Raw genomic sequence first — 27,435 nt, 5'->3', positions numbered from 1 at the left:
TTTAATTTACATTACTTCAAATTAAATAAAATTGAAAATTCAGCTCTCTTAGTCTCACTACCCACACTTCAAGTGATCAATAGCTACCTGAAGCTAGTAGCTTTTGTACTGGACAGGATAGATCTATAACATTTCCATCATCACAGAAAGACCTATTGGACTATACTGGTCTAGAAAGATATACATTCATAATGGTAGTTGGCCTGGCTGGAAAGTGGGGGTTTGGGACAAAGGTGGGAGTAGAATAGGGATTGAAGAACTTCAGCCTTATCTGTAAATTTTGCTTTAAAACGTTTTTTTTTTAATTTTAAAGAGAAAGCACTTTTGATTTCCTGCATAATTTAAGTAGTATTAAAAATTAGAAAGGTAGACACTTATTAAAGATACACAAAAATACACAGGTAGTATGGAAAATTGTTAACTATCCTGCTGGGAGCTCTGGATTAATATGTGTGGAATATTACAAATATTCCAAGGTTCTGAAAAGAAATACAAACAAAAAAGCCAAGCACAGCTGATTAAACCAAAAAGGTTAGTGTCTGGGGAAAGACATCCTTTTAAAAATGAATTAAGAGAATTCAAATGAAGAAAACAGAGCAGCTCACAAGTACAAAATAGAAATTAGGTGGGCTAGAAATAGTATCTAAAGGTTTATGTAGTCTGTAAATTCTTTGTAACTATAGAGGCATTGTGGGGTTAGTGGAAAGAACATCCATAGGCTTGGGAGTTAAACAGACAAGATTAAAATCTTAGCTCTCCTTCTGGTTGAATGCTCTTAAGGAAGTTATTTTAACTCATTAGTTCTCCATTTGCTCACCTGTTAAATGAGAAATATTTAACTCATAGTACTGTTGTGAGGAGTAAATGAGATATGTCTAAACTGGCCATCCCAGCCTCCAGCACACATAGCTACTATTTGAGAAAAACTATTATTTATTATTATTTTAAAATTTCAAAATGGATAAAAGTCAAGTCACAATTGCTTCAGATTATTCTAAGACCAAGAAGTAACTTTGTAAATAAAGGAAATACCCCCAAAATTCCCCTTTAAGACAGAAGGATAAGACATGTTGGGGATAATCTATCTCAGAAGCAAAAAGAATCAACATATACACAGAGGAAAGAAATCTACCCTATTATGCTCTTTGCATGTCTTAACTCATTAATCCCCATAAGTAGTACCACTGTTATCCCCATTTTATAGTGGAGGAAACTGAGGCATAGGGCTGTTACATAAATTTTCATGGTTACATGGTCAGGAAGTAGTTGAACAAGGATGCAAATCTAAGCAGTCTATAAAGTCCACCCTATCAAGCACTGAACTATATAGATTCTGACAGATTACATGACTGTATGTCTGGGAAATCTACAAGAAATAATCTAAATGTACTAGCTGTCATGGGGTGTCTGGGTGGCTCAGTCAGTTGGGCATCTGACTTCAGCTCAGGTCATGATCTCACAGTCTGTGAGTTCAAGCCCTGCATCCAGCTCTGTGCTGACAGTCCAGAGCCTGGAGCCTGCTTCGGATTCTGTGTCTTCCTCTCTCTCTGCCCCTCCCCTGCTCGCACTCTGTCTCTCTCTTTCTCAAAAATAAATAAAGATTAAAAAATTTCTTTTAATGTACTAGCTGTAATAAATTAAATCAACAAGATCCCAAGATATAACCTACGTATACACACAGCTAGAAAATACAATGTGAAAGCAAAAACTACTTACAACAGAGACAAAAAAAATTAACTGGCCATTAATCCAGCCTAGGATGCAACAGAGTTAAAGAAAAATTTAAAACATGTGCTCCTGAACAGGAAAGTTTCACTAATAGTACAGCTGACAATATGCCTTTTAAGCTAATATACAGCTTTGGTTGTATGCTGATCAGTCTATGCCTTTGTTCTTGCTGTTCCCAGCCCCTCCACCTGGAACCTCTCTCTTAGGCCTTTCCCTCCTTACTATCTATCTATCTACTCACTCTTTAAAACCTAGCTTCTAACTCTTCTTTATGAATAACAACTTTAGGAGGCTAAGGTTACCACCCAGACACTCTGCAGCATGAGAAACATCTGTGTCACTAAAAGGCCAAGCTCATTAAGAACCATATGGACAGCATTTAGGACGGTTGGGGGCACTAATTTCTCAAAGTTGCAAATAATTATTTGGTTATGGTAACATTTATGGCTCACTGAACTACTGATATGTTTTGAGGCTAAATGATGCTCTAAGAATATATACTTAACCTACAAACAAATGAACAAACAAGTGTTTACCCCAATATGGAAGAGGGCGCTAACAGGCTTGTGGTCACTGGTTTTTAGTTCCATATGACTCCGGTAATGAAGCTGATTAACATTTGTTCCTCTCCAAAGAATCCGGTCACACCAGGCTGGAACCCGACATTTCCCACTGCAAATAAAGAAAGGAATTATGAAGGGAACATACCACACAAGAATGTAATACCTACCACACTGGTTTAGACCAGGGTTAGGCCGTCTTGTTAAATGCTTCTCCTTCCCTAATGATCCCAACTATAATATTCCCTACTATACTGCAAACTCTGTAAAGGGTCTGTGTCTGCTTGTTTGCCACTGAATCTCCAACCCCTAGGACAGTGTCTTGTGCAAAGTAGGTGCTCAGTGATTAGTTATGTAATGAATGAATAAACAGTGCTCCCCAAATTAGCATTACATCTTTAACAACACTGCCCCAGAGGAAAATATAATAGCACCTTCTTAAAATATCCTCAGAAGGTCAGGATTATACTCAGAATACTTTGCTCTATGACATTTTGCAATGACATTTCACAACAGATAGACAACTGGTAAGAATCTAAAAATCCAATGCTATATTCCTAGACTGGGCTTGATCTCTGGAAATAACTAGAGATTTCTCCTTTTTAACCTGGACTTTCATGACTAGCTTCTTCAAATAGAGATGAACTAACATCTAAGCATGCAAGTCTGAACATATAACAGCCCATAGAATACCAAGGGTAGGGAAAAAGCCTAGTCATCATTCAATTAAAATAAGTAACACCTTGTACACCTAAGCCACAAGGTGACACACATAAGTTCTTATCAGTAGCTCTTCAATTGACTCTCAAGTCAGGTGAGTGGAAGAAACAAGGTGAGGTGTACAAGATCTTTGAGTGTCACTTTTCACTTGCTGACCAGCTCGCTCAGAGCACAGGAATGCAGACCCCTCTCCACCCCATCCTAGTGCTCTCTGAGTCTAAAGAAGTTTAATCAAGCTTCTGGGCTCAGCCAGCTAGTACACCATAGGGAACAAAGAGACAGTAGGTAGAAGGCAAATAGTTAGCAGGAACATACTGACAGAGGTACTTAACTGGGGATTATCAGGAAATCAAAGGGCCCCCTGGGCAATGGTTCTCAGCTTTCTCTGGCAGTTGCAGAGGTCAGGCCCAGGCATCAGTATTTTTTAAATGTTTTATTTACTTTTGAGAGACAGAGAGCATGTGAGCAGGGGAGGGGCAGAGGGGGCAGGGGACAGAGGATCTGAAGCCAACTCTGCACTGACAGCAGTGAGCTTGCAGGCATCAGTATTTTTAAAAGTCCCCCAATAGATTCTAATGTGTGATCAGGACTGAGAACCATTGTGCTGGAAGAGCCTTTTGTGACTCAATTTCTGGTGTTCACAGTTGAAGAGTTGAGAAACAATTTGGATAAAACAATAAGAACAGGACAATAGATAAGGAAATGGGAGGGGGTCAGAAAGGTAAAAATCTCAGCAAGTCTGTTGAGATGATAGAAATAAGGCACTGCAGACAGCCCATAAAATTTCAACAAAAGTAATACTTTAAGATAAATTCACCTGTGAGTACACATGCATTAAAAACTCTTCTGTAACAGCACTGAACCATTAGGTCTTTATATCTGCATCTGGCATGACCTAAAAATTCCTAGCCGTTCACCAATCTGTAGGGACAGAAATAATACCAGGCCTGAACCTATTCTGTGACAAGGTTCTTGTCACTTTACCTGGAATCCCATCGGTCTGTTTTAGAGTCATACTTATAAGTGGGGATAAACTTGATTTCTCCTTCAGTGAAGTCAGCAAAAGCTTTTTTCTGTGTGCGCTGAATATTTAGCTAGAGATAGAAAAAAGCATCACATAAGCAGGGTAACACCAGGTTATTATCAGGTTGATCAACAATTTCTAACTATCAAGTTTCATTGCTTTTGCAACTGTCAGAGTGCATAAATAAAATTTCTGTACCTTATGAATTAAATCTTGCCATTCCCATGACATCTAAACTCACCCACAGATAGAATGCTCATTATGTGCAAATCACTAATTTTTTATTGCTAATAGTGGTTGGGTGGGGCACCTGGGTTGCTCAGTTAAGTGTCTGACTTCGGCTCAGGTCATGATCTTGTCATTGGGAAGTTCCAGCCCTGCATCAGGCTCTGTGCTAACAGCTCAGAGCCTGGAGCCTGCTTCAGATTCTGTGTCTCTCCCTCTCTCTAAACCTCCCATGCTCATGCTCTGTCTCTGTCTCTCAATAATAAATAAATGTTAAAATTTTTTTTTTCTAATTTTAAAAATAGTGGTTGAGTAAAATGGAAAAATGAAATAAGAATAATCTTTCTCTGAAGTTGGACAGGAATCATCTAGCGCAATTTTAATTTTTTAAAAAAGCACACAAATGTTGAATGGATAATTCCAAAAGCCAAATTCAGTGAATAGTTATGGATCGTTTTGAAAGTTATCCTCACTCAAATACTCTACCAGAATTACATAAGACTCAGAATTTATTCCAACTGTACCCCCTTTGGAAACATGACAGAGGAAGAAATGCAAAGAAATTAGCCAGTCAACCTCAATATGAAGAAAGAGCCCAAAAAGACTCACTATATATTAAAAAAAAATTCTACTGCAAAACTCCTACATTTTTACTATGTCTAAAGGTCAAAAAGGCTTTCATAAGGATTTAAAGACATTAAAATCAAGTCGAAACATTTTCTTCCCTCTATAAGAAGTGTTCACTTTTAGCAACCAGTATCCATAAGCTGAAGTAAAAATTCAAGTCATGTGCCAGGTTCCAAGGCAAATTTACAGAAAACTAGGTTCCTGAATACCAAGTTTTATATAAATGTTACCAAATCAATGCTTTTCCCACAGGTTTTAACATCTATAAGCCAGCCAGGCCCAACTTCTCAATCAGTTCCCATTAGACCACAGTCTGTGCTATTTATCCCAAACTTCTGTTCTTCCCAATCCCCTCACAGGGCCTCCCTCTTTTACTTCTATGCTGTTTCTAAGACTGCCAAGTAATCATAGAGCAACATTCCCTGTCCCATCTGCCAAACCGCATCAACATAGCTGAAGGCCCACTTCCTCCAGGAAGTGGTCTCCAATTAACCCCACCCATTATCCAACTTATTTTATATAAATCTCTAAAATCTCTTCTTGATAAAGACAATGAACAAATGTTATATTTACTTTTTATCTCCCCTTCTCCTATGCAAGCGCTCAATAAAAGCACTACAAACCTGTGTGCATTCGCTGCATCGCTAGTCACACTGTTTTCCCAAGACAATGAGACCTTTCCATCTATTCCTAGAGTAAGACACAACTCCCACACATATATCTCATAAACCGAACAATTTTATCTGCCATCTAGGAACATACCCATAAAACGAAAATTTACTTACCTGGTCAAACTTCAAGAGTCTCTGAAGGTCATTCTTGTTTATAAGACTCTTCACTTCATTGGCATCAGGCATGCAAAGCCTATAGTTCAAATCTCCCAACCAGATGACAACACTGAAGATCAAGAAATACAGGAACAGAAGTAGCAAGAATTACCATAACAAGTCAATCAGAGAAGAACGGAAAGAAGAAAACTAGTAGATTGTTGATAAGGATTCATTTATCACTACCTGACACAAGGAGTTTAAGCTGTAACTTATCCTCTGGGGGCAAGTACTACCAACACCTGAGAAGGACTAGGGCTTACCAAATTGGTGGGAAGATAGGCACTCCATACATGAAGAACAAAGAGAGGGAAATACAGTATATGTGTGGAATTCAGAAGCTAAGGAGTTAACTGCCTAAAAGAAGCGTGTAGTTTATTTGCTGGACTAGCTCCAAAATTTTGTCTGGCTTCCTGCCCCTCTTCCAGGGGAAGAGAATCTGAACATTTTCTGCCTCTCTGAGCCCTGACATTCTGCAGACTCTTAACTAAGGTCTGCGTGGTCTGACCAGCTATGCACCATAGCCAATTTGCCTACTCCTGCCCCAGATGAACAGTCCAAGTCTCAGGCAGGAAGGAGACTGGCTTGCCACAGGCCCCTAGATGAGCTGAGAGTCCCCCCACAGGGAAGACCCAGAAATTACCACACTAAAAAGGATTCTCCTGTGAGCTATCTCAAGTCCTGAATGGGTCTCTTTGCCAATCTTAAATGCAACATGAAATGTCTGGAATCCTGAGGAAATAAATTTAAGGCATTTCAGGACAACCTCATGACCATTAACGTCAAGGCCTTGACTTTACTACCATGAAGCAGAATTCTATAGGATCCTCGGGGCACCTGGGTGGCTCAGTCAGCTGAGCGTCCGACTTCAGCTCAGGTCATGATCTCGCGGTTTGTGAGTTCGAGCCCCGCGTCGGGCTCTGTGCTGAACGCTCAGAGCCTGGAGCCTGCTTCGGATTCTGTGTCTTCCTCTCTCTCTGCCCCTCTCCTGCTCACGCTCTGTCTCTCCCTCTCTCTCAAAAATAAACATAAAAAAATTTAAAAAAAAGAATTCTATAGGATCCTAATTATTGAGACATTATGGAATCAGGCCAATATCACTACTCTTCCCTACTATTTTCCCAAATACCCTACTCTGTGCTGATCCTAATATGTTAAATTATCTTTTGTTTTCCTAATTCCCATCTCAAATCACTTATTCCAAATCACACCACCCTCTCAGAATTTCAATTACCAATATTAATTTCTTGAAGACTAATCATTTTGTACTACCCAGTCCATCCCTCAACTGATTTCTGCTTGTATTCTTATTAACTCCCATTCTTCACAAACTTTTCTCATATTATCCTGTTGATCCATTGTTGTCTACATCTCCAGTGCCCCAATTCTTAATGATTCACAGCCATTAAAATATAATATAGATATAATACAATATATATACATAATGCATAAATTAATATAATACATACACACACTGGCTTGGAATGAGACCCACAATAGGACAATACAGTCCTCTATAATGAGTGTGCATGTGTTTGTATATACAGAAAGGTCTAGAACAGCACTAATCAAAGGAAATAAGATGCATGTCAGAGATGTAATTTTAAATTTTTTAGTAGCTGCATTTAAAAATGAAAAGAAACAAGTGAATATAACTTTAACAATATATTTCATTTAACTCAATATATCCAAATTATCATTTCGACATGTAATCAATATTGAAAAATGGAGATATTTTACATTTTTCTAAGTCTCTGAAAATCCAGTGTATAGTTTATGCTTACAATACATCTCAATTTGGACTAGCTACTTTTAAGTGTCCAATAGCCACCTATGGCTACTAGCTATCACATTGGACAGCACAGTTCCAGGATATACATCAAACTATTAATAACACTTTCCTTTGAAGATAGAAACTGGATAGGGGACAGCAAAGTGATTTCTACTTTTATCTTTTATTACATTCATAATAAACATTTCTATTTTATAATAAAAAAACAATAAAGGGGTGCCTGGTGACTCAGTCAGTTAAGCACCTGACTCATGATTTCCATTCAGGTCATGAGTTCACGGTTTGTGGGTTCAAACTCCACATCAGGCTCCACACTGGCAGTGCAGAGCCTGTTTGAGACTGTGTCTCTTTCTCTTTCTCTCTCTCTCTCTCTCTCTCTCTCTACCCCTCCCCCACCCATGCTCACTCACTCTCTCAAAATAAACTTAAAAAAAATTTTTAAATAATAAAAACTGACTCCAATTGACACACCCCTCCAGCATTACTCTTACATGCCCACTAATAGAACCTCTGATAGCAAATCTGATTTCTCTGTCTCAGTGAATCTCCTCAGTGAATCTGCCTCAGTGAATTCCTCAAAAACCCGCTCTTCTTTGCAACTCCAATCCCTAAATAGTATTCATTCACTCTTCACAGTTCCATAGTTTCCTACCAGTTTAATCTCGTTTCAGCCCCACTATTCAAAGGACAAAGGAGATTTAACCACTCACTCATGTTTCATGATGTTCAGCTGTGGGAGTGTCTGATTTGGGACCACAAAACTCATTCGTGCACAGATGTCCTTATAATCTTGGTTCCTTCTCTCAAAGTCCTCCACATGGGCAGCCAGGTGAGAATTGACAATGCAAAAGGTAGTGTTGTGAAATACAAATCTCACAGCTACCCCACCTTTGTTACCCTGTTAGCAAGAGTAATTATTCACAATTAGTACAAAGACAGAACTGGCAGGTGAATTTCACATGGACATAAATAATAATCAAGCTCATTTCCAAAGTAACTCACCATTTTCCCCATGATTCCAGTTCCAACTGTTTCTGTAGCAACATCACGGATATATTGCCACTGGTCCTTTCTGGCAAATATGAGGAGCATCATCCCAACAAGGCGGACTAGCTGAACCTACGAGTTCCAGGGAGTTAGAAAAAGGTTCATGTTAATACACTCTTTGCCACACATCTAATCCCACAACTAATTTTCCACCAAGAAGATATTAATGATGTTCAAATCTGAATCCAAACCCTCTAATTTCCCAGTGGACCCCATACAAAGGGAACAAAATTTCTCTGGGGAAACTCTAATCCAGCTCTGATCAGTTGGAGATAAAAATCTTTGGGGACATCAAGTATACTCAGCTCTAGGATACATTATTTTAATCAAACCTATGTATGTATGTATGTATGTATGTATGTATGTATGTACGTATGTATGTATCTATCTACCTACCTACGTATCTATTTTAATCACTTTTAAACTTACCAGGAGTAGTTAGCATTAAAAAATCAAATCTAAAACCCCTATCCCAGCTTATTCCTTTTGCCTCTCCTTCCTAGTTTCTGATTTCCAATTTCTTAAGAAATTAAAATTTCTAAAATAGCAATCTTTTTTTAAGTATGTAAACTAGAGCTAGAAATATGTCTGAAATATGTGTTAGTCAGGGATCTATGTGAGAGGAATAACACCTTCAGGATTTTTATTACCTATATCAACTGTTGGAAGGAGTGGATGAAAAATATTCAGAGGACTCCTTTTAAAGGGGTTACTATGGTAACCATGTAATTAAAATAACTCTTCTGGTAGCCTCTACCACATGCCTTCCAAAGACCAAGAAATTAGCCCACCTTGCTAAAGTCAACTCTACTTTTGATTTACAAGGCTTAGAACTCATTTAAATTCCACAATACTTCTTCCTGATTCCACAGCATACCCTATGCACCCACATGCTTCAAACTGCTTTTCTGTAAAGTATCTGGTTCTGACCAGGTCAGTGAACAATTTTGATCTTAAACTCTTACTGTTGCTCTGTAAGTAATTATCATAAGCTAATTATCATTCTGAGAATAAAATTCTTTTTTTTCTCCTAAAAGCTACCTAAGCAATGAAAATATAGGGTCAGAAAGCTTAGGAAAAAAATTATTTTTAGAAAATAGGTGTAAAGGACTATTCTGCCCTATTGCAGTATTACACACAGAGAAGAATTCAATTAAGCCATTCTTTTGGAACAAGTTATAGATAACAGAATAACTTCTAGTGAGTTCTATTTAGTTGTATACTAATAATGAAATGCAGCTTACTTTCTTATACTTGGCTTTGGAATGCAAACCCCTCTCTACAGCCATGGACCACTCTTGTTCCTTCACAGATTCAAAGTAGAAAAAGGCTTCTGTGCTCAAGTCCAGCTCTTGGAATCTGAAAAAAACACGAAGACATGAGATCTATACATATCCCATAATTATCTCTGACTACCTCCCATCCCATTTTCTGAGACATTAGGTGGAAAGGAAATGGGGAAAGAGAGAAACTTTATAGAACTGGTCCACTGACCCAGGTGATCAGTAAGGACAAGCAACTTTGTTTTCAAAAGACTCTTTATAAGTATATGCACAGGTTATGCAAAACATAAACAAACAAACAAAAACCTCCACAAGGGATAACAGTGGAGCTTTGCTTATATATCCTAGGAATAGTCACTGTTGGAAATGACCTCAAGTCTCAGTTGCTGTTAAGAATATAGTTTTAGGGGCACCTGGGTGGCTCAGTTGGTTGAGCGTCTGACTTCGGCTCAGGTCATGATCTCACAGCTCGTGGTCAAAGTTTGAGCCCCATATCGGGCTCTGTGCTGACAGCTCAGAGCCTGGAGTCTGCTTCGGATTCTGTGTCTCCCTCTCTCTCTGCCCCTAACCCACTTGCATTCTGTCTGTCTCTCTCAAAAATAAAATAAGCATTAAAAAAATATATATATATATAGTTTTATTTGGGGGCACCTGGGTGGCTCAGTCGGTTAAGCACTCGACTTCGGCTCAGGTCATTATCTCACGGTTTGTGGGTTCGAGCCCCATGTCGGGCTCTGTGCTGACAGCTCAGAGCCTGGAGCCTGCTTCAGATTCTGTGTCTTCCTGTCTTTCTGCCCCTCCCCTGCTTGTGCTCTCTCTCTCTCTCTCAAAAATAAATAAAGATTCAAAAAAAAAGAATATAGTTTTATTTGCATTTTGAGATGACTAGATGTTTCCTTTCACCATTTCAGGTATCATTCCTTTCTTATCTCACAAATTTGACCCACAAGATAATTCTCACATATAGTCTATAGTAGGTTTTTACCAAATCGTTAGAAAAAGGAGGGCAAAATGTCATGTAAACTAATACCAAACATATAGCCAAAAGGAAATTCCAGATGTGTTCTTTACCCAATGCAGTAGATATCAGGAGGATTCGAATCACAGTTCAGCCAAGGTTCCAGCTCACTATCTGGAGACTGGCCATTCACGTTCCACGTTCCAACAAAAAATCTAATACATAATACGAAAAATTACTTGAAAACAAAGGTCAAGTATAAAGCAATGAAAGTTCTCTCATCACTCTTTATACAAGAGTATATTCACAATAAGCCAACATAATTTCTCAAAATGTTCTGCTATACACATATAAGAAAAACCTCTTGCATGTAGAACACAAAGGCAGTAGGCTCATTCTCTAAATTTTATATTAGGTGAATCCACAAAAGGAAACCAAGTCTCTATTTAAAAAACATAAAGTTAATTGCTCTACCACATTTCCTTTCAATTAAACTCCATCCAAACTTATACTTGAAGGGAGAGCTTGTAAATGGGGAAAAAAGGTATCTTCATGCTGTAAATACGTCTGATGTGGATAACTGTTCCATAAGGAGCTATAGTTGAATCCAAAAACTCACTTCCCAAAGGATTACAATGACATCTGTGTAGGAAATTCTGTTGAGGCAGATATAGTACTAAGGGGGAAAGCAGAAGGAAAAACTCATAACTGTCTTAACTGTTTACATACAAAAATAAGCATCATGGGGAATATGAGGAACTATAGATTTTGGCGTAGGGATACAGTTATAATTGAATTATAACAAATGAGGCTTAATGGGATAGATGGGACTGGAATCTTGGACTATTAAGGGCACGTGCTGTTCACAAACAACAAAGAAAAGTGTTGCTGCTTTGCAGGTTGGGATATACACCACGCCACATCAGATACCACTCACGCTAGGTCCAAAGAAGAAGAGATTGACAAGCAAAGATGAAATGAAAAATATGATACAGAGAAAAGAAGAAAGAATCCAAGACAGACCTCTCAATCAAGAGGACTGGGTGAAATGTTCTTTAGTTAACTTACCAAAGTAAGCAAGTTAAACTAGTGGTAATGGGACACTTTAATCTTCTAATATTGGTGAGAAAAAACTCAGCAGTCCAGAAAGATAAACACATTTGCTTAGGGAATGTGCTAAGGGATAATTCTCCAGTACATGTGAGTTTGATTTGGTTCTGAGTAGACAGAACCATTAGTAGACACGGTATCATTAGTAGTTAGAAAATCCAAGGGAAACTGTAGCATTTGCTACAGTTTTGTATATATATATGTTTGTATATGTATGTCACTGACTAATATAGAGATAGGGGCTTGAACTGGCTGACCATTCCTTTTTATTATGCTTTGATTCTTAAGCTAATTAAACTAATACATTAAGTAACAAAAGGACATTTTATGCCATACCTCAGTAAGTAGAAGAGAGACTAACCTGAAATTCTGAATATTGACATATTCTTTCTCTCGCTTTGCCAGGATATGTTTGATGAGACCTTCTCGCTGCCCAGACTGGGTATTTGGTACAAAGAGCTTCCGCATGGTGTTGGTCACTTTGGGCTGTTCCTTATTAGGAGCTTCTTTGTCACGTGGAAGCCTAGGAAATAAATGAGAAATTCAAAAGTGAAACTGCCTAAAATATAAAAGTTCCTAAATGAGAAATACGTTATGACATAGGACTTACATTCTATTCACAGAAGGGGGTGGAGGTGGGGGTTCCCGATGAATCCCTGTAGGATGATTTTGTGAATTAATTTTCTTGTCCAAATTCATAGATGAAAAATTATCCTCAAATCCAAGAAGCCCTGAAGTACACAGAATCCAGAATCAAAGGGGGAAAATAAAGATAACATCCAAATTATCCAGGATAGACAGAGCTTTTTGCCTTCATCACAGTGGTTTTGATTTGATCACTATTTGCTCAATGGCATTACCAAACAGAAAGGTATCACAAGGAGAGTGATAAGTTAGACTGGGGGAAGAAACACATCTGTCCCTGAAGCACTTGACATATTAACTAGAACAACAGCAAGTTACATTAATTTGGAACCTGAATAATAACAGCTAACATTTATTGAAGACTTAGCATAATGCCTGGTTGACAGTAAGGGATTATATTATTATCTCTTTTGATCATCACAAAGACCCCATATGGCCAGTAGTGTTAAAAATCTTCCCATGTTACAGAAAAAGAAATGGAAACTCAGCATTGTTGAGTAACTTGACCAAGGTCATATGTAACTAGCAAGTCACAGAATTGGAATTTAAACCCAAGCAGTTTGGCCCTGGAGCACGCCAATCTTTACCACACTGCTAAGCTGGCTCCTGAGGAGCTAACATGCCACAGAAAATATCAGGAATGAACATCAGTCAGTGGGCATGAACTCAATAAAACCACTCCATAGGAGAAGGTGTCTGAGATTGACATTAATCCACACTATCTTATCTGTCCAGATAAAATCTATTGACTCTGCAATGATCATAGCAACCAGGCAAAAGAGAATCTTTTCAGTACCTGAAAAAGCAGAAGGTTTGTCCTTAGTGTCTAATTTCTGGTACCAGCTAGATGAGTCCTTTGGCTCTGGAACAAGAAGCTGTGACTGAGCTAGAGAGATAAGAGTCATGGTCAGAAACAGGGGAGCCCTTCACTGAGTGAATTTTACCATAACCAAAAGCCATTCATTCAGCACTCCTCAAATGCAGGGACCAGAAACATTCTTGCATGTAAAGGAAGAGACTAAGAGAATGAGGGCAGTTCTGGGATGATCTGGGAACAGAAGGAGGATTACTGTCTTCAGTAACCTGTCCATGCTGTGACACTGAAGATTCTGGAAAATGGCTCAGTGTCCTTCCTTATAGCTGAATACACCTGTTCTCTAGCCTAACCCTGGTTCATTCCTGAAGGAAGAAAAATCAGCTATGAAGACTCAAGGGGTGAGGTACTTTGCTAACGGCTGCTTGCCTCTGCATCTGCATGCCAGAATGTCACTGCCATTCAAACAAGTAGAAAGAAAACTGCTGAGTCTTGAGTTACCTTCCTGAGCAGCAAGGACCTCTGAGAGGAACTTCAAACAATGTTCCTCATCAGGGATTTCAAAGCGGCGCTCCCTGGTCCAGTCTCCCTGAATCCGAATTTTGCAGCCACCTAAAAAGAAGTGAAATCCATACACATACAGCTATGGAATATGTGCTTTCTTGGGGTCAGATTCTCAACTTATTAGTTTAACAAGAGAAGGTCCAGATCACACATATTCTAAGACTTCTAATGTAGGAAGCATATCTACAGGATCAGGGGATTTGTTGTGGTGGGGGTGCAATACAGACAGGGAAATCTAAGGGGCCGATGAACTGTGTCAATGAGCAGCCCAGTACAGTGATATTGAAATCATAGTCTCCATTGTCAACGTAGGGACCAAATTCTAACAAAAGATCAATTCCCCAACCACCCTCCTCCCATCTTCCAGCCGTAGATTCCTACCATTTCAAATACAGATCATATAGTAAGAGTATCTAAAGCATAAAGGGAATAAAGAAAATAAGATGGTTTGCTCCTAGGTACACATTGTACCTAGACAATTGAATTTACAAACTAATTAAAAAAGAAAAGAGTAGTGGAATTGGTTTGAATTATTCCGGAAAGAAGCATCTAGATCTCATTACCTCAAGTAAACAATGCATATCTTGAATAAACATATGAAAGCAATATAATGACCTATGACTAGGAGTGGCCTGGTTCAAGCACAGCCAACTGGAAAACAGTATAATTAATAGTAAAGTTATCTAGGACTTTAGTTTCTTATGTGTCTAACATACTGTCTCCCTTTTTCTGATGCCCTAGTTCTCATCCATATCAATGGTCTGGATATGGTGATCCAGGAAACCTATGTACTTGTTTATATTCTTATTTAACTGACTTACTACATATATTGCTTTCTCATGCTCCTGGAAACCATAAGCTCCTTGAGAGCAAGAAGTGGGCTACACATACAAGTTATCCAACACAACACTTCCGAGGAGCTCCCAGACTGTCTGGGACGGAGGGGCTTCTCAGGACTCAGGACTTTCAAAGCGAACACTGGGAAAGTCTCAGGCAAACCAGGATGGTTGGTTCCTTTACTGGTGACAATGAATGTCAGACTTCACAGACAGAAGGCATTTAATCAATGACTATTGAACCTCTTTCATACTTGTAAATGACAAAGAGATGAGAAAATGAAATGAAAATCCTAGTTTCTTATGTTGGAAATCCACTTGTGAACCTCTGACTCTTTTTCCTTTGTATTTCTGTAAGTTTGTATCTTCACAGATTTAGTGATTAGAAGAAAAGAGGTAAAAATACTGAGAAAGGAGGCACCCAAGCAGACCACAGATAAGAAAATTACTGAGGGTGTTAATGTAAGGAGAAGAAAAAAATGAAGGGCATGAATAAAGGCTGTCAGTTATCGCAGCCTTGAAGATACAGGGAAAACCTTCAGGGCACAAGTAGTCCTCCCTTTCTCAGATAATTTATATTAAAAGTAGAAAAGAAATTAAAAGATCAGTCTCTATCTGATAAAACTTAAACAATAATACATTTTCTCTCTCTCCCACAATCCTTGAAAGATATATTTTAGCAAACACAAAAAATACACTGACTCATTTAACAGAAAATTCCAGAAATTGCTTACAAAATAACATTGGATGTTCTCTCACCATGTTGTATGGGAAAGAGGACAAATTATCCCATGACCCAACCTTCTACTACTCTTCCTTCCAAAACCCCCTGGCCTCTTTGTGTGACCAGCAGGCACTCCTATATCCTCAAACTTCTCCTGTGAACATTCCCTATGTCTCTCGGTAACTCTCAACAAAATGTATTAGAATTACCAGAGGCATTTTTAGAAAACAGACATTTGCATCCCATCCCAGGCCAATAAAGCAGAATGTCAGGGGGTGAAGCCCAGGCACTGGTAGTTTTTAAAATACTCCCCAAGTGATTCATGTGCATCCAGATTGAAAACCAAAGAGTCATCTGCAAAGTGGCTTATCCCTGGATGTTGTTTATGGTCTCTCACACCCTATGAAATTTAAGACTGGTGTCCTTTTTTGTCCTAACACCAACTCTAGACCATTTCCTCTTCTCCTCCCTCAGGACAAACCTTTCTCCTTCGAGGTTCACCCACTGGGCTATACCAGCTTCTTCCCTTCCCTCCCCCATGAGATCATGTGCCATCCTTCCCAAAACTTCTGAATCCAGGATTCAATACCTGACTCATATGACTTCCTCTCCACTCAAACTCTTGGCTTAAATTTGAGTCCCTTCCAAATTAACACAGAAAACACAGTAAACATCTTCAACTTCCTCATGCAATGACCTTGCCCCACCATCTCAGCCACCTACTCCCTCAGTCCCTATGGGGACTCCCTCAGTTATACCCTGAAATTTTTCATCATAGAAACACTATCATCTCATAAATCTCTAATTAAAATACCCAACTCTGACCTGCTATTTCCAGCTTACTTGCTCAAATGGGAACCTCTAGCCTTCTACTTAGTATCCATTCACACACTCCTACATTCACTTCCCACTTTATCAAACAGATGTCATCATTAAACTCTGTTGCAGGGGCGCCTGGGTGGCTCAGTCGGTTAAGCGTCTGACTTCAGCTCAGGTCACGATCTGGCGGCCCGTGAGTTAGAGCCCCGCGTCGGGCTCTGGGCTGATGGCTCAGAGCCTGGAGCCTGCTTCCAATTCTGTGTCTCCCTCTCTCTCTGCCCCTCCCCCGTTCATGCTCTGTCTCTCTCTGTCTCAAAAATAAACACTAAAAAAAAAAAAAAAAAACAACTCTGTTGCAAAAGCCCAGAACTGCCTTACTACTCTGTTCCTCCACAGCCCCTACCTGATTAACTTTCAACCCTCAGAAATCCAACTAACTGCCTTACTCCAGAGGGAGTAAAACACACACACACACACACACACACACACACACACACACACACGCACAATTATTACAAATTGATTGCTAACTTCAATCTGGCCCTCTATGATAGGAAGTAATGTTAAGTTTCAATAGTCAACTAGTCTCCCACTACTATCTGGAAAACCTATTTCGCACCTCCTCATTTATCTGTGGATCCCCCTATTCTCAAACCCTCTCATTCCAAGCTGATTGCTTCACCTCATGCTTCAGAGGAAATGGAAGGCACCACATGGAAAGCTACCTGTATTTGTACCCATCTTCTCCTTTCCCTTCTGATATAAGAGGAGCCCTTCTATCAAAGACCACCTTCTCTTTGAATTATAACCCCTCTAGTTCTCTCAGGAATTTTACACTCACAATCATTCCCTAGACACCTCCCCCCAATATCTTTCATCTCCCCCTTTCACAGGCTCCTTCCCATTAGCATTAAATTAAATTGCGCCTGGTGACTCAGTCTGTTAAGTACCTGATTCTTGGTTTCGGCTCAGGTCATGATCTCACAGTTTCGTGAGTCTGAGCTCCATGTCAGGCTCTGTGCCAACACTGCGGAGCCTGCTTGGGATTCTCTCTCTCCCTTTCTCTCTGCCCCTCCCCAACTCGTGCTGTCTCTCTCAAGATAAAATAAATGAACTTTAAAAAATTAAAAGAAACAAATTGTGTTCTAAATTCTCCCCATTTGAAAAACAATAACCTTCCTGGACCTTGTATTTCCCTCTAACTCCAGTCCATCTCTACATTCCCCTCCAGAGTAAAGCTTTATTAAAAACACACAGTCACTACTTACCTCCCATTTCTCTCTTTAATCCATTCCAATATGACTTTGGCTCCCACCACCCCTCTGAAATAGCTTTGTTAAGGTCACCAAGAACCTCCAAATTGCTAAATCCAATGGATCCTCTTCAGTCATCTTATCAGACCTATCAGTAGAAATCAATAGTTGACCACTCCTTGAATACTCTTTTCCAAAGGATTCTATGATACCATCCTCATCTAGTTTGCCTCTGTCTTTGATCACTAATTTTTTAGTGCCCTTTGAGGTATCTCCTCCTCTATCTAACCTTTAAAAAAGCAGAATTCCTTAATGTTCAGTCCTAAACCTTTTTCTCACTCTGTATCAGCATTGTCCAATATGGTAACCAATAATCACATGTGGCTACTGAGTACTTGAAATGTGACTACTTTGAGGAACTGAACTTCTAATTTTATTTCTAATTAATTTAAATAGGCACATGTAGCTAGAAACTAACGTATCTGAGAGCACAGCTCTATTTTCAATCATATCATCTCTCAGGGTTTCAAATACATCTATGTGCTAGTGGCCCAGACCTTTCTTTAGAGCTTCAGATGCATACATTCAACTGTCAATTTATAATCTACACTCAAATGTCTCAAAGAAATTTCAAACTAAATATAGCTAAAACTGAACTCATGACCCCCTCAAAGGAAAACTCATTCCTCCCACAATGTTCTTATTTTGGCAAATGGTACCATCATCCACATTCATGCTAGTAACCTAAGATTCATCTCTGACACTTCTCTAACTTACCCCCATGCCCAAACCAACCTCTGCTGATTTAACCTCTGAAAACATTTATCAAATCCGTCTACTTCTCTCCATTTATACTGCCACCATACTCATAGTCTCTAACTTAAACTCTGGAAACAGCTTCCTAACTGATTTCCATGCAAATGATTGACACCCTGGGATAAAATCCTTCATATTCTTCCCATTTTTTTTTAATATAAAAATCCAGATTCCTCACCATGACTTACAAGATACTACTGGATCTGGCCTTACCCCATCCTAACTTGATGCCTAAGCCTTGTTCCAACCACCCTGGCCTTCTTTTATTTCAAAGGTGTCAAGCTACTTACCCAATTTGAGACCTTTACACATGTGGTTCCTTCTACCTGGCATACTTTTCTCTCCCCCATTTTTACCCGTCTTACTTAGCCCCTCTGGTCTCAGTTTAAATGGTACTTATTAAATAGGCCTTCCCTGACCATGCCACCTAATTTAGTCAGCCGTTTTATAAACTCTTTGTATTTCTCCTTGATAGCATTGATCAAAACTGCAATTATGTAAGTATCTATACCTTATCAGTTTAAAGTCTGTTTCCTGCACTATTAAATGAAGTACCATGACTATACTGCTTTCTGATATATCCTTAGACCAGCACAGTGCCTGACACATAAAAGGTATTCATATTTTTATACGATGGATTATAGGTATCTGTGTGACACTAGTACCAAACAGCACAGAAGCAAGAACAAAAGCAGGAGCAGCAATCTTAGCTATGTTGTTCTCTACTGATTCTGCAGCACTTAGAACAGTGCTTGGCAAACAGAAGGCACTCAACAAATATTTGTTGAATAATGAATAAGGGAAGATTTATTATTAGGAAATTAATATAATACAGTCCATCAATGGGACAAATAAGGAATAACAATATTCCTTTACACTACAAATAGTGTAAAGACATCTGATAAAATTCAATATACATTCATGATCTTAAAAACCACACAAACTTGAAATGGAGTTTCTTAATATGGTTTTTTAAAAAAACCCTATCAAATCCACAGGCAATAATGTCCTCAACAATGAAGCACCACCTGAGGCTTTCTTACTGAAAATAGGAGCCAAACAAGGATTATCATCATTATTTAATATTGGTCTTAAAATTCTCATTGGTATAATGAGACACAAAGCAAAACTAATAGTTGTAGCTACTAAAAAGGAAACAAAATTATTATTTGTAGATGACCACGGCCGTCTATCAAAACCAAAAAACAAAATAAACAGAACCTCCAAAATTTAAAATATATTTCTATAAAGTGGCTAGATAAAAAATAAATATCTAAAACTCAATAACTTCTCTATATAATAGAAATAAGCAATTAGAAAAAGATTCCACTGACAACAGCACTCAAACAAATAAAATGTACCATAAAATCCTTAACCTACAAATGTATGATATATATGAAGAAAACACAAAACGTTACTGAGAAATATAAAGAGGACCTGAAGAAGTAGAATGATAGACCATGTTCCTTGATAGTGTCTTAATTTTGTAAAGGAGTTAATTCAATAAAATTTGGCACATACCTATGGTGAAATATTAGTCTTTAAAAATCATGTTTTTAAATAATTTTAAATAACATGGAAAAAAGTTACAATATAATATTAAATGAAAATGCAGGGTAAAAGCTACATATAAAGATTCCAATCGTATTGGGCATCTGGGTGGCTCAGTCGGTTGGGCGTCTGACTTTGGCTCAGGTCATTATCTCAGTCTGTGGGTTCAAGCCCTACGTCGGGCTCTGTGCTGACAGCTAAGAGCCTGGAGCCTGCTTCGGATTCTGTGTCTCCCTTCCTCTCTGTACCTCTCCCGCTCATGCTCTGTCTCTCTCTCTCTCAAAAATAAATAAACATTAAAAAAATTTTGTTTAAAGATTCCAATCATACAAAAGTAGAAATAGAAAACTGGAAGGAGATACAATATTAACTACAGTGCTGATCTCTAGGTTGCAGAAGCATAATTTTAATTTGGTACTTTAAACTTTTCTAAATTCTTCAAATTGTTTATAATGAAGATATGTCTATTTCCTCTACAATCAGAAAAAAATTATTTTAAAATGTTTAATACCAACATGCAGATAATGGGAAAACACATATTTATGTTAAAATCAGGACTATAAACAAACCCAGGGCCTCCCTCAAGCAACATACTGTGTGCTTTAAAGGTTTATGTATGAAGCCCAAGAATCATGATAAAATCTTATTTCACTGCAAATATTACTAAATGGGCAGACATAACAAAGGATTTTATTCAAGTGGTTACTGAACTATTACCTTGCTGTGATCCAGTAACTAGAACTCTGGACAGAACAACACATGGCTAATTTCTATGTAGGCAAGACCAAAACAACTAATGCCATAAATGCTTGAGAGAAAAAGCACAATTCAGTTTAACTTTTTCAGCCTTAGATCAAATATCTATTTCTACAGCAAGAACAGGACATTTCAACATCTTATTTCAGCAGCAATGCCAGTCACTGCTGAAATGCCTTTGCTCAAATTTTGCTTTTTTAGTGTTGTTTCTGCCTTCTCCTTTCTAAGCACAGTAAGACAGAGATAGAAAGTTATTTGCTCTCTTGGATACCTGCAGAAGTTAGCAGCTGGGTTTATTTAGCCTTTCAGAATCAACCATTAAGACTTCTAAAATCCATGACCAATGAAAAGAATAATAAAACCCAAACCAGAAAAAGCATATCTAAACTGTTCAATACAAATTAATGGTGGCAAGTACAGAGACTGTTTCTAAACAAAGTTATGTATAACCCATAGCCCCAAGGTAAGGGCTAAGCCCCACTATCCAAGGACTCAACCAGGAGATAAGGCAACCACTTTGATTTACATTTATGTGATCACAAACTCTTTTCCATAGCAACCACAGACTAGTCAAGGTAGCATTCAAGTGCCCATTTTCTCCTCCCCATAACACAGTACAATTAGATGATAAACAGAGAACAGCTTGCACAGAAAGTCAAGATGATTTGCTTCAAACAGATAAAAATGAGAGAACTGAAACAGTGAGAAGGAAGATCATGTTCTTCCTGATAAAGGGATGCCTTGAGGGGATGGAGGTTAAATAAAAGACCAAAATTATTTTAAGGAAAAAAGGGTAGCTTGGGAAAAGCAAGGTATCTGGTACGAGAGTGACTCTATAGCCTCCAAAAATGATAAAATAAAGGAAAAAATTATGATTTAATATCCAAAACTAAAAAGCAAGTCAGAAAAATTTTAAAAATATAATAGCAGTTAAAATAAAAACAAAACCACTCATAAACCTTATGTGCTTTAAACATTTTCTGGCTCTTTCTGGAATTTTTAATTCCACAGTAATGATTTAACTGATGGCAAAAATACTGATGGCTCAAAGAAGTTCAGCATTAGACAAGCAGATCATATTTTCAACTTTTTAAAGATTCTTGCCAGCCACCTGCTTTTTCTTATGCTTAGCCTAAATGTTTTTGGGAGGACAATGCTAATTCACATGGCTGCCTTAAGAAAATGAAGAATAGAGGTGCCTGGGTGGCTCAGTCAGTTAAGCTTCCAACTCTTGATTTTGGCTCAGGTCAAGATGTCACACTTTGTGAGATCGAGCCCCTCGGTGGGCTCTGTGCTGACACAGCAGAGCCTGCTTGGGATATTCTCTCTCTCTTTCTCTCTCTGCCCCTCCCCCACTCAGGCTCATGTGTGCCCCCCCCCCAAATAAATAAACATTAAAAAAAATAGATAATGAAGAATACAGAATAAGACAGTAAAATAAAAATGTGCCAAAAAAGGTGTCTTGAATATAGTGGGTATTCAATTAAATATTTGTTGAACAAAAATCAACTCCACTCAGAAAGATACTCACTGTTTGAAGCTATATCAATCAAAAGAGTTTCTTCTGCTTCTGAGGGAAAAGAAGAAAGAACAAGATTAGGGAAGGGAAAACCATTCATTACAACTAAAAGAAGTACATGCCTAAGTAAATAACTGCTTCTCTCAATCACCACTCCTAGGTCTTACAATACATTTTACAAATCCTTTGTTTTTTTGTTTAGCATTTTTAAAAATGGATTTTGGTAGCACTAGGTTCTAAAGATTATGGCAATTCAACTAAAAGAAAACTAAACAAATAACTGAATGGAACAACTCAAAGCAAATCAAGCAATGACAATAGTAGGCAATATAAGAACATGTTAATTCAAGTGAAGGGGAGTTTAATTCCCCTCAACCAAAACATACTGACTTTAATATAATCTGTGTCATTTATTCTTTTTTTTTAAGATTTTATTTTTAAGTAATCTCTACACCCAACATGGGGCTTCAATTGAAAACACTGAGATCAAGAGTCACATGCTCTACCAACTATGCCAGGCAGGTGTCCCTAGATAATTCTTATAAAAAGTCAAGAAAGTGACCCCAAAGGCCCAGAAGTGAATTATTTTCTTAACTTGGACCTAGTCTCTGAAAACTTCCAGCAATCTCCTTTCTTCAGCCTTTGCCATGTTTAGGATCAGAGAATACCTTCAGTTCTTTACCTTCAGGCTACAATTTAATACCTGGGTCGGGTCTACCACACCCAACAAGGAAGTATAAAAGAGGGCAAAGCACAGTCTCTGTAGTTCAGAGCTCGGTTTTCTCCCCTCCCCTGGCTGTCCTGAACTTCTTTCCTTAGCTCCAGTGTCTAGATCCAACCCATCTCTTCCTCTCGGACTTCCCTGGATTTGGCCAACAGCACCTGTAAGACCCTCCTGGCTAGTTGAACTCTGGGTACTGACTCCTTAGGATTAGTCTGGATCTACCTTGGCCAGATGGAGTAGCCTCAGCCTTTTCTAGCTCCTTCAGAAGCCCAGATTGCATATTTGGCTGCATTATTCAGTTACTACAGAAGCTATGGTAAGGAACTAAGTAGTCTAATATTAAAAAAATAGCCTCAATATCCTTACTAGCATGATGAATCAACAGACAATAGTGAATCAGGACATAGTACTTTAAGTTCCCCACTGTTCTTCAGTAACTTTAATTCCTTAAAACCCAAGTATTTATAGACTTATCAAAATGGATGCACAGGCTGGGAAACAAAGGATGTGAAAACTCAAGGAGGTAGCCATTCTAGATTTGTTATGGGGAACGACTATGTGTGCACACACATATTTTCTTAGATTCCAATCTAACAATCTACCTTATATTTCTTATTAAAAACAATACTAAGAGAAAGAGAGTTAAAGAGACTGTAGAAGTAGTACAAAAAGGTAGAGGGTTAATAGGATGCGAAAACCTAAAGTTGTGTTCTTTAGTTTTTCTCCTCCTTAAAGGGCTGGGTATGTAATAAAGGGTACTACCTCATGAAAAGTAAAGTGACCACAGCAACTTACTATGGCAGGCAAGTGCCTTGTTCAACATGTAACTCTCACACAGGTCAGGCTAAACGGCTATTTCACTCTTCTACACAATGTGGAGACTGTTGTTTTTAATTCTCAATACAATGTTGTCTTAAAAAGTCATACCCACTTAGTATTTCTACTTACAGGAATAAATCCTAATACGAGATGTGCAAGAAGATTTATGTACAGAGATATTCATCACATTACTATTTAAACTAGCAAAAAATAACTCAAATGTCAAACACGGGAATACTTACATTATAGGCTATTCATAAAATGGAATAGTACACTACCTATTTATAGCATGGAAAAGCACTCATAATATGATGGCATGCAGAACAGACAAAAAACTACATATAGTGTGAGTTCTGCCCACCCTGAAAGTTACATGTGTAAAAAAAAAAAAAAAAAAAGGGAAAATGTTATGTGTTTGTTCCTGAAGGATGGGAATGTACTTATTTTCTGTATACTTTTCTGTTCTTTCCAAACTTTCTACAGTATACATATTACTTCTGTGATTAAAAAAACTTCAATGTAGTTTAAAAAAGAATCCATGCAAGGTAAGATTCAAGTTTTTCAAGAAGCTACAGCTGATACAGAATGTTTCTTTCTGACAAAGCCAATGAACCTACTGGAAACATAATGCGTTTGTTCTCTAGTAATCAATTTTCCTTCTACAGCAATGTGAGACGACAGAAGCAACACTTCCCACACAAAGCTCCAAAATTTTGAGTCTCATTGTAGCAGATGAAACAACAGATTTTCTGTTCTCTGTCCCCAAATTTGAGGGCACGAAGCCAAATATGTCCTCTCTGGAGTATGATTCACCAACATCAAGGTCTGAGAATCAGCACAATTGAGTGTAAGGTATTAAAATCTGGTAAGGCATGTTGCCAAATGTTTTAACTTCAAACAGTGTGGGGAGAAAGTACTGAATGTGTGTGAATCCAGTGACCTTGATACTTTACAATGAGCAGTGTGTTTGTTAAACCAAGAATGTCATTTAAATCCACATAGAAGTCCATAAGCATAAAAGACTACCTACATAGGTAAGAGACTACATACATCTCTAACACCCAGCCAGGGAAGCAGGTGAGTCTATACATATTTCAGTATAGCCCTTCAGCACTCATAGACAAAGTATTTACCATGTTCTCAATGGTAGCTTAGTAATGTTATCACTTTATGCAAAGACTAATACATTTCATTTTATGTGCAGTGACATATTTAAGTATGTATGGTATTAGACAATGCACGAACGACTAAGGAAAAACACTGTAAAACTAGCTAGGCAATTAAAGCTAGTACCTTGAACGCATCTAAAGTGGCTATTTATAGGAATGATATCTTGAACATGCTGTTCCTTCTCGCGCAACTGGATTATTAACCTAGGAAACAGAAGAAGGCATCAACGAATGGCTACTGAAAAACCCAAACATTTAACAACAAAATATACTGCTGTGTTGTTACACAAATCTGGTCCATATTTATTAGACTTACTATATCTCATATTACTTACTATATCTCATATATTTCCTGGATCTGAGCATCATGACAGTGAGATATCACTCGAGATCTAAGAGAATGTTAGTGACGATCGGTATCTGAATACCCACACTGTCCTATGCCATAAAGAATATATAATAGTCTATGTCCTAAAAACAGCTTACAATCTCAAAAGCAAGGATTATAGTGCATACACCTTCAGAGTATGTATACTAGAGCAAAGAATAGCTAGGTGTGAATGCCATGAGGGCAGACTTATGATTGCATTTTCACCATAGTATTTCTAGCAACTATCACAGGGCCTGGCACATAGCAGTCACTCAAGTTTGCTGAATAAGTGAATTAGAAATTTCATAAATTAGCTTTCAGATTATATTCCTCTGGCTTTTACCAAAGAATGGCTCTATCTCTTCAAACGACTATACAGGTTCATGGAGAAGAAGAGGTGCCCAGCCAGCTGGATCAGTTAACATAACCTGTGACCAAGGCAGCAGATATCACAACCAGTGCCTTATATTCCTTGTGTTTTACTATGGTTTCCAACTTCATGCTGGTATTTCTAGGTAAACATAACTGATTTGGCCTCCCAGTATGAAACGAAGGACTTCTAAATTCCTAGGTACTCCTGAAATATTAATTTTCATTTACTGCTTATCCTTAGTGGCCCAGGATCAAGGTATGACCTACTGGTAAAACGACCATTCTGAACATCTCCTAGCTTCCCCAAATCAAGCAGTCTTCAGGTGGTTCTTTTTGCCAGGAACACTCTTCTATTCTTTCCGAGACCCAGCTCAAATATCACCTCCTCTTTGCAGCTTTTCCTAATTCCCCCAAGCAGAAGCAGTCCCCTTTGTTTGGTCCCCTTTGTTTGCCCCTCTACTAGAGCATTTACACCCTTCATTGCAGTTATATTTATTTCCTTCATTGATTTGAGCTCCTTGAAAACAAAGACCCTATCATATTCAGTTTGCCTCCTGCCTAAGAGATGCTCAATAAATATTGGTTGAATCAATGAACCAGTTTCACTAAGCTATAAACAGAGATAAATTTCTAAATATAATTTGTTCAACCTGACATTAAAAAATGTCGTTGTTTTGAAGGGCTTTATTTCTAGTTTGATGTATTCTCAGGGGCTTGTTTTAGCTTTTTGAATTTTTTTCAAATGTATTAACTTTAAAGGAGATCACATGGGGAAAGGAATTGCTCAGATAGAACTAAGGGAAATAAAAGTATTAATGCTGTCTTTCTGCTCTGATTCTGCATGCCTAATCTGTAGGGGTTCATATTTTAAGGTGACTAGAGGAATATGGGGCAGGCTCCTTTCAATGTGCAAAATTCATGAGTCAAGCAGAGTCCTATAAACCCAGATGGAGATCAGAAACTAGATAAAAAGCAAGAGTGAAGGAGGAAGAGCTTACTTTGGGGAAAATGAACACAAACCAATACAATCTCCAAGAAATGACTAAAAAGACAGTGTTTGATATTAGCAGTTAAAGCTTGAACTAGGTTGTACTGTTAAAAGCCCTCACAAAAGGGACAACATAGATGGACCTTGAGGGCATTATTCTAAGTGAAATAAGGTAGAAAAAGACAAATATCATATGATCTCACTTATATGTAGAATCTAAAAACAAAACAAAACCAAAAAACCAAAATCATAGATACAGAGGATAGGTGGTGGTTAGAGGTGGGGGGTAGGTGAAATGGATGGAGGGGGTCAAAAGGCTCAAACTTCCAGTTATAAAATAAATAAGTCATGGGGATGTAATGTATAGCATGGTGACTACAATCAATAATACTGTACTGTATATTTGAAAGGTGCTAAGAGAGTAGATCTCAAAAGTTCTCATCATAAGAAAAAAATCTGTAACTATGTATGGTGATGGATGTTAAGGAGCCTTACTGTGGTCATTTCACAATATATACAAATATTGAATCATTGTGTTGTGCACTTGAAACTAATATATGTCAATTATATCTCAATTTAAAAATGCAACCTCCCCCCAAAAAATCCATCACAAAACAAAGATCAACTTGGAATTTAAGTCAATTCCACAATATCTACCATGTGTTAGTCACTAAATAAATTGTAGCAAGAACAGGGTTAAGAATAAGTATAAAAATTCTTCTGGAGTTCATGGCTGGCTCAGTCAGTAGAGCATACGACTCTTGGTCTCAGGGTCATGAGTTCAAGCTCCATATT

General features: G+C 38.1%; 1 protein-coding gene across 5 annotated transcripts in view; it reads right to left on the bottom strand.

Moving 5' to 3' along the window:
* OCRL (OCRL inositol polyphosphate-5-phosphatase) overlaps positions 1–27,435 on the bottom strand; it is a 58,027-nt gene that overhangs the window by 20,543 nt on the left and 10,049 nt on the right. For 3 of the 5 annotated variants that reach the window (XM_023248839.2, XM_019824260.2, XM_019824261.2), the window contains 13 exons: positions 25,035–25,114; positions 22,211–22,249; positions 13,862–13,972; positions 13,343–13,432; positions 12,512–12,632; positions 12,263–12,424; positions 10,905–11,006; positions 9,795–9,909; positions 8,506–8,622; positions 8,214–8,401; positions 5,670–5,781; positions 3,993–4,102; positions 2,265–2,400 (listed from right to left, as the gene is read on the bottom strand). In XM_023248839.2, the coding sequence (XP_023104607.1) occupies positions 2,265–2,400; positions 3,993–4,102; positions 5,670–5,781; positions 8,214–8,401; positions 8,506–8,622; positions 9,795–9,909; positions 10,905–11,006; positions 12,263–12,424; positions 12,512–12,600 (1,131 nt within the window). In that variant the 5' untranslated portion in view covers positions 12,601–12,632; positions 13,343–13,432; positions 13,862–13,972; positions 22,211–22,249; positions 25,035–25,114. The remainder of the gene's footprint in view (positions 1–2,264; positions 2,401–3,992; positions 4,103–5,669; positions 5,782–8,213; positions 8,402–8,505; positions 8,623–9,794; positions 9,910–10,904; positions 11,007–12,262; positions 12,425–12,511; positions 12,633–13,342; positions 13,433–13,861; positions 13,973–22,210; positions 22,250–25,034; positions 25,115–27,435) is intronic. The other 2 variants (XM_045050595.1, XM_023248838.2) reach the window with 1 other exon arrangement.

The sequence above is a fragment of the Felis catus genome, chromosome X (genome assembly GCF_018350175.1).
Source record: "Felis catus isolate Fca126 chromosome X, F.catus_Fca126_mat1.0, whole genome shotgun sequence".
Taxonomy (NCBI): domain Eukaryota; kingdom Metazoa; phylum Chordata; class Mammalia; order Carnivora; family Felidae; genus Felis; species Felis catus.
The sequence above is the reverse complement of the archived record's forward strand: the minus strand, read 5'-3'. Positions and strand labels throughout refer to the sequence as shown.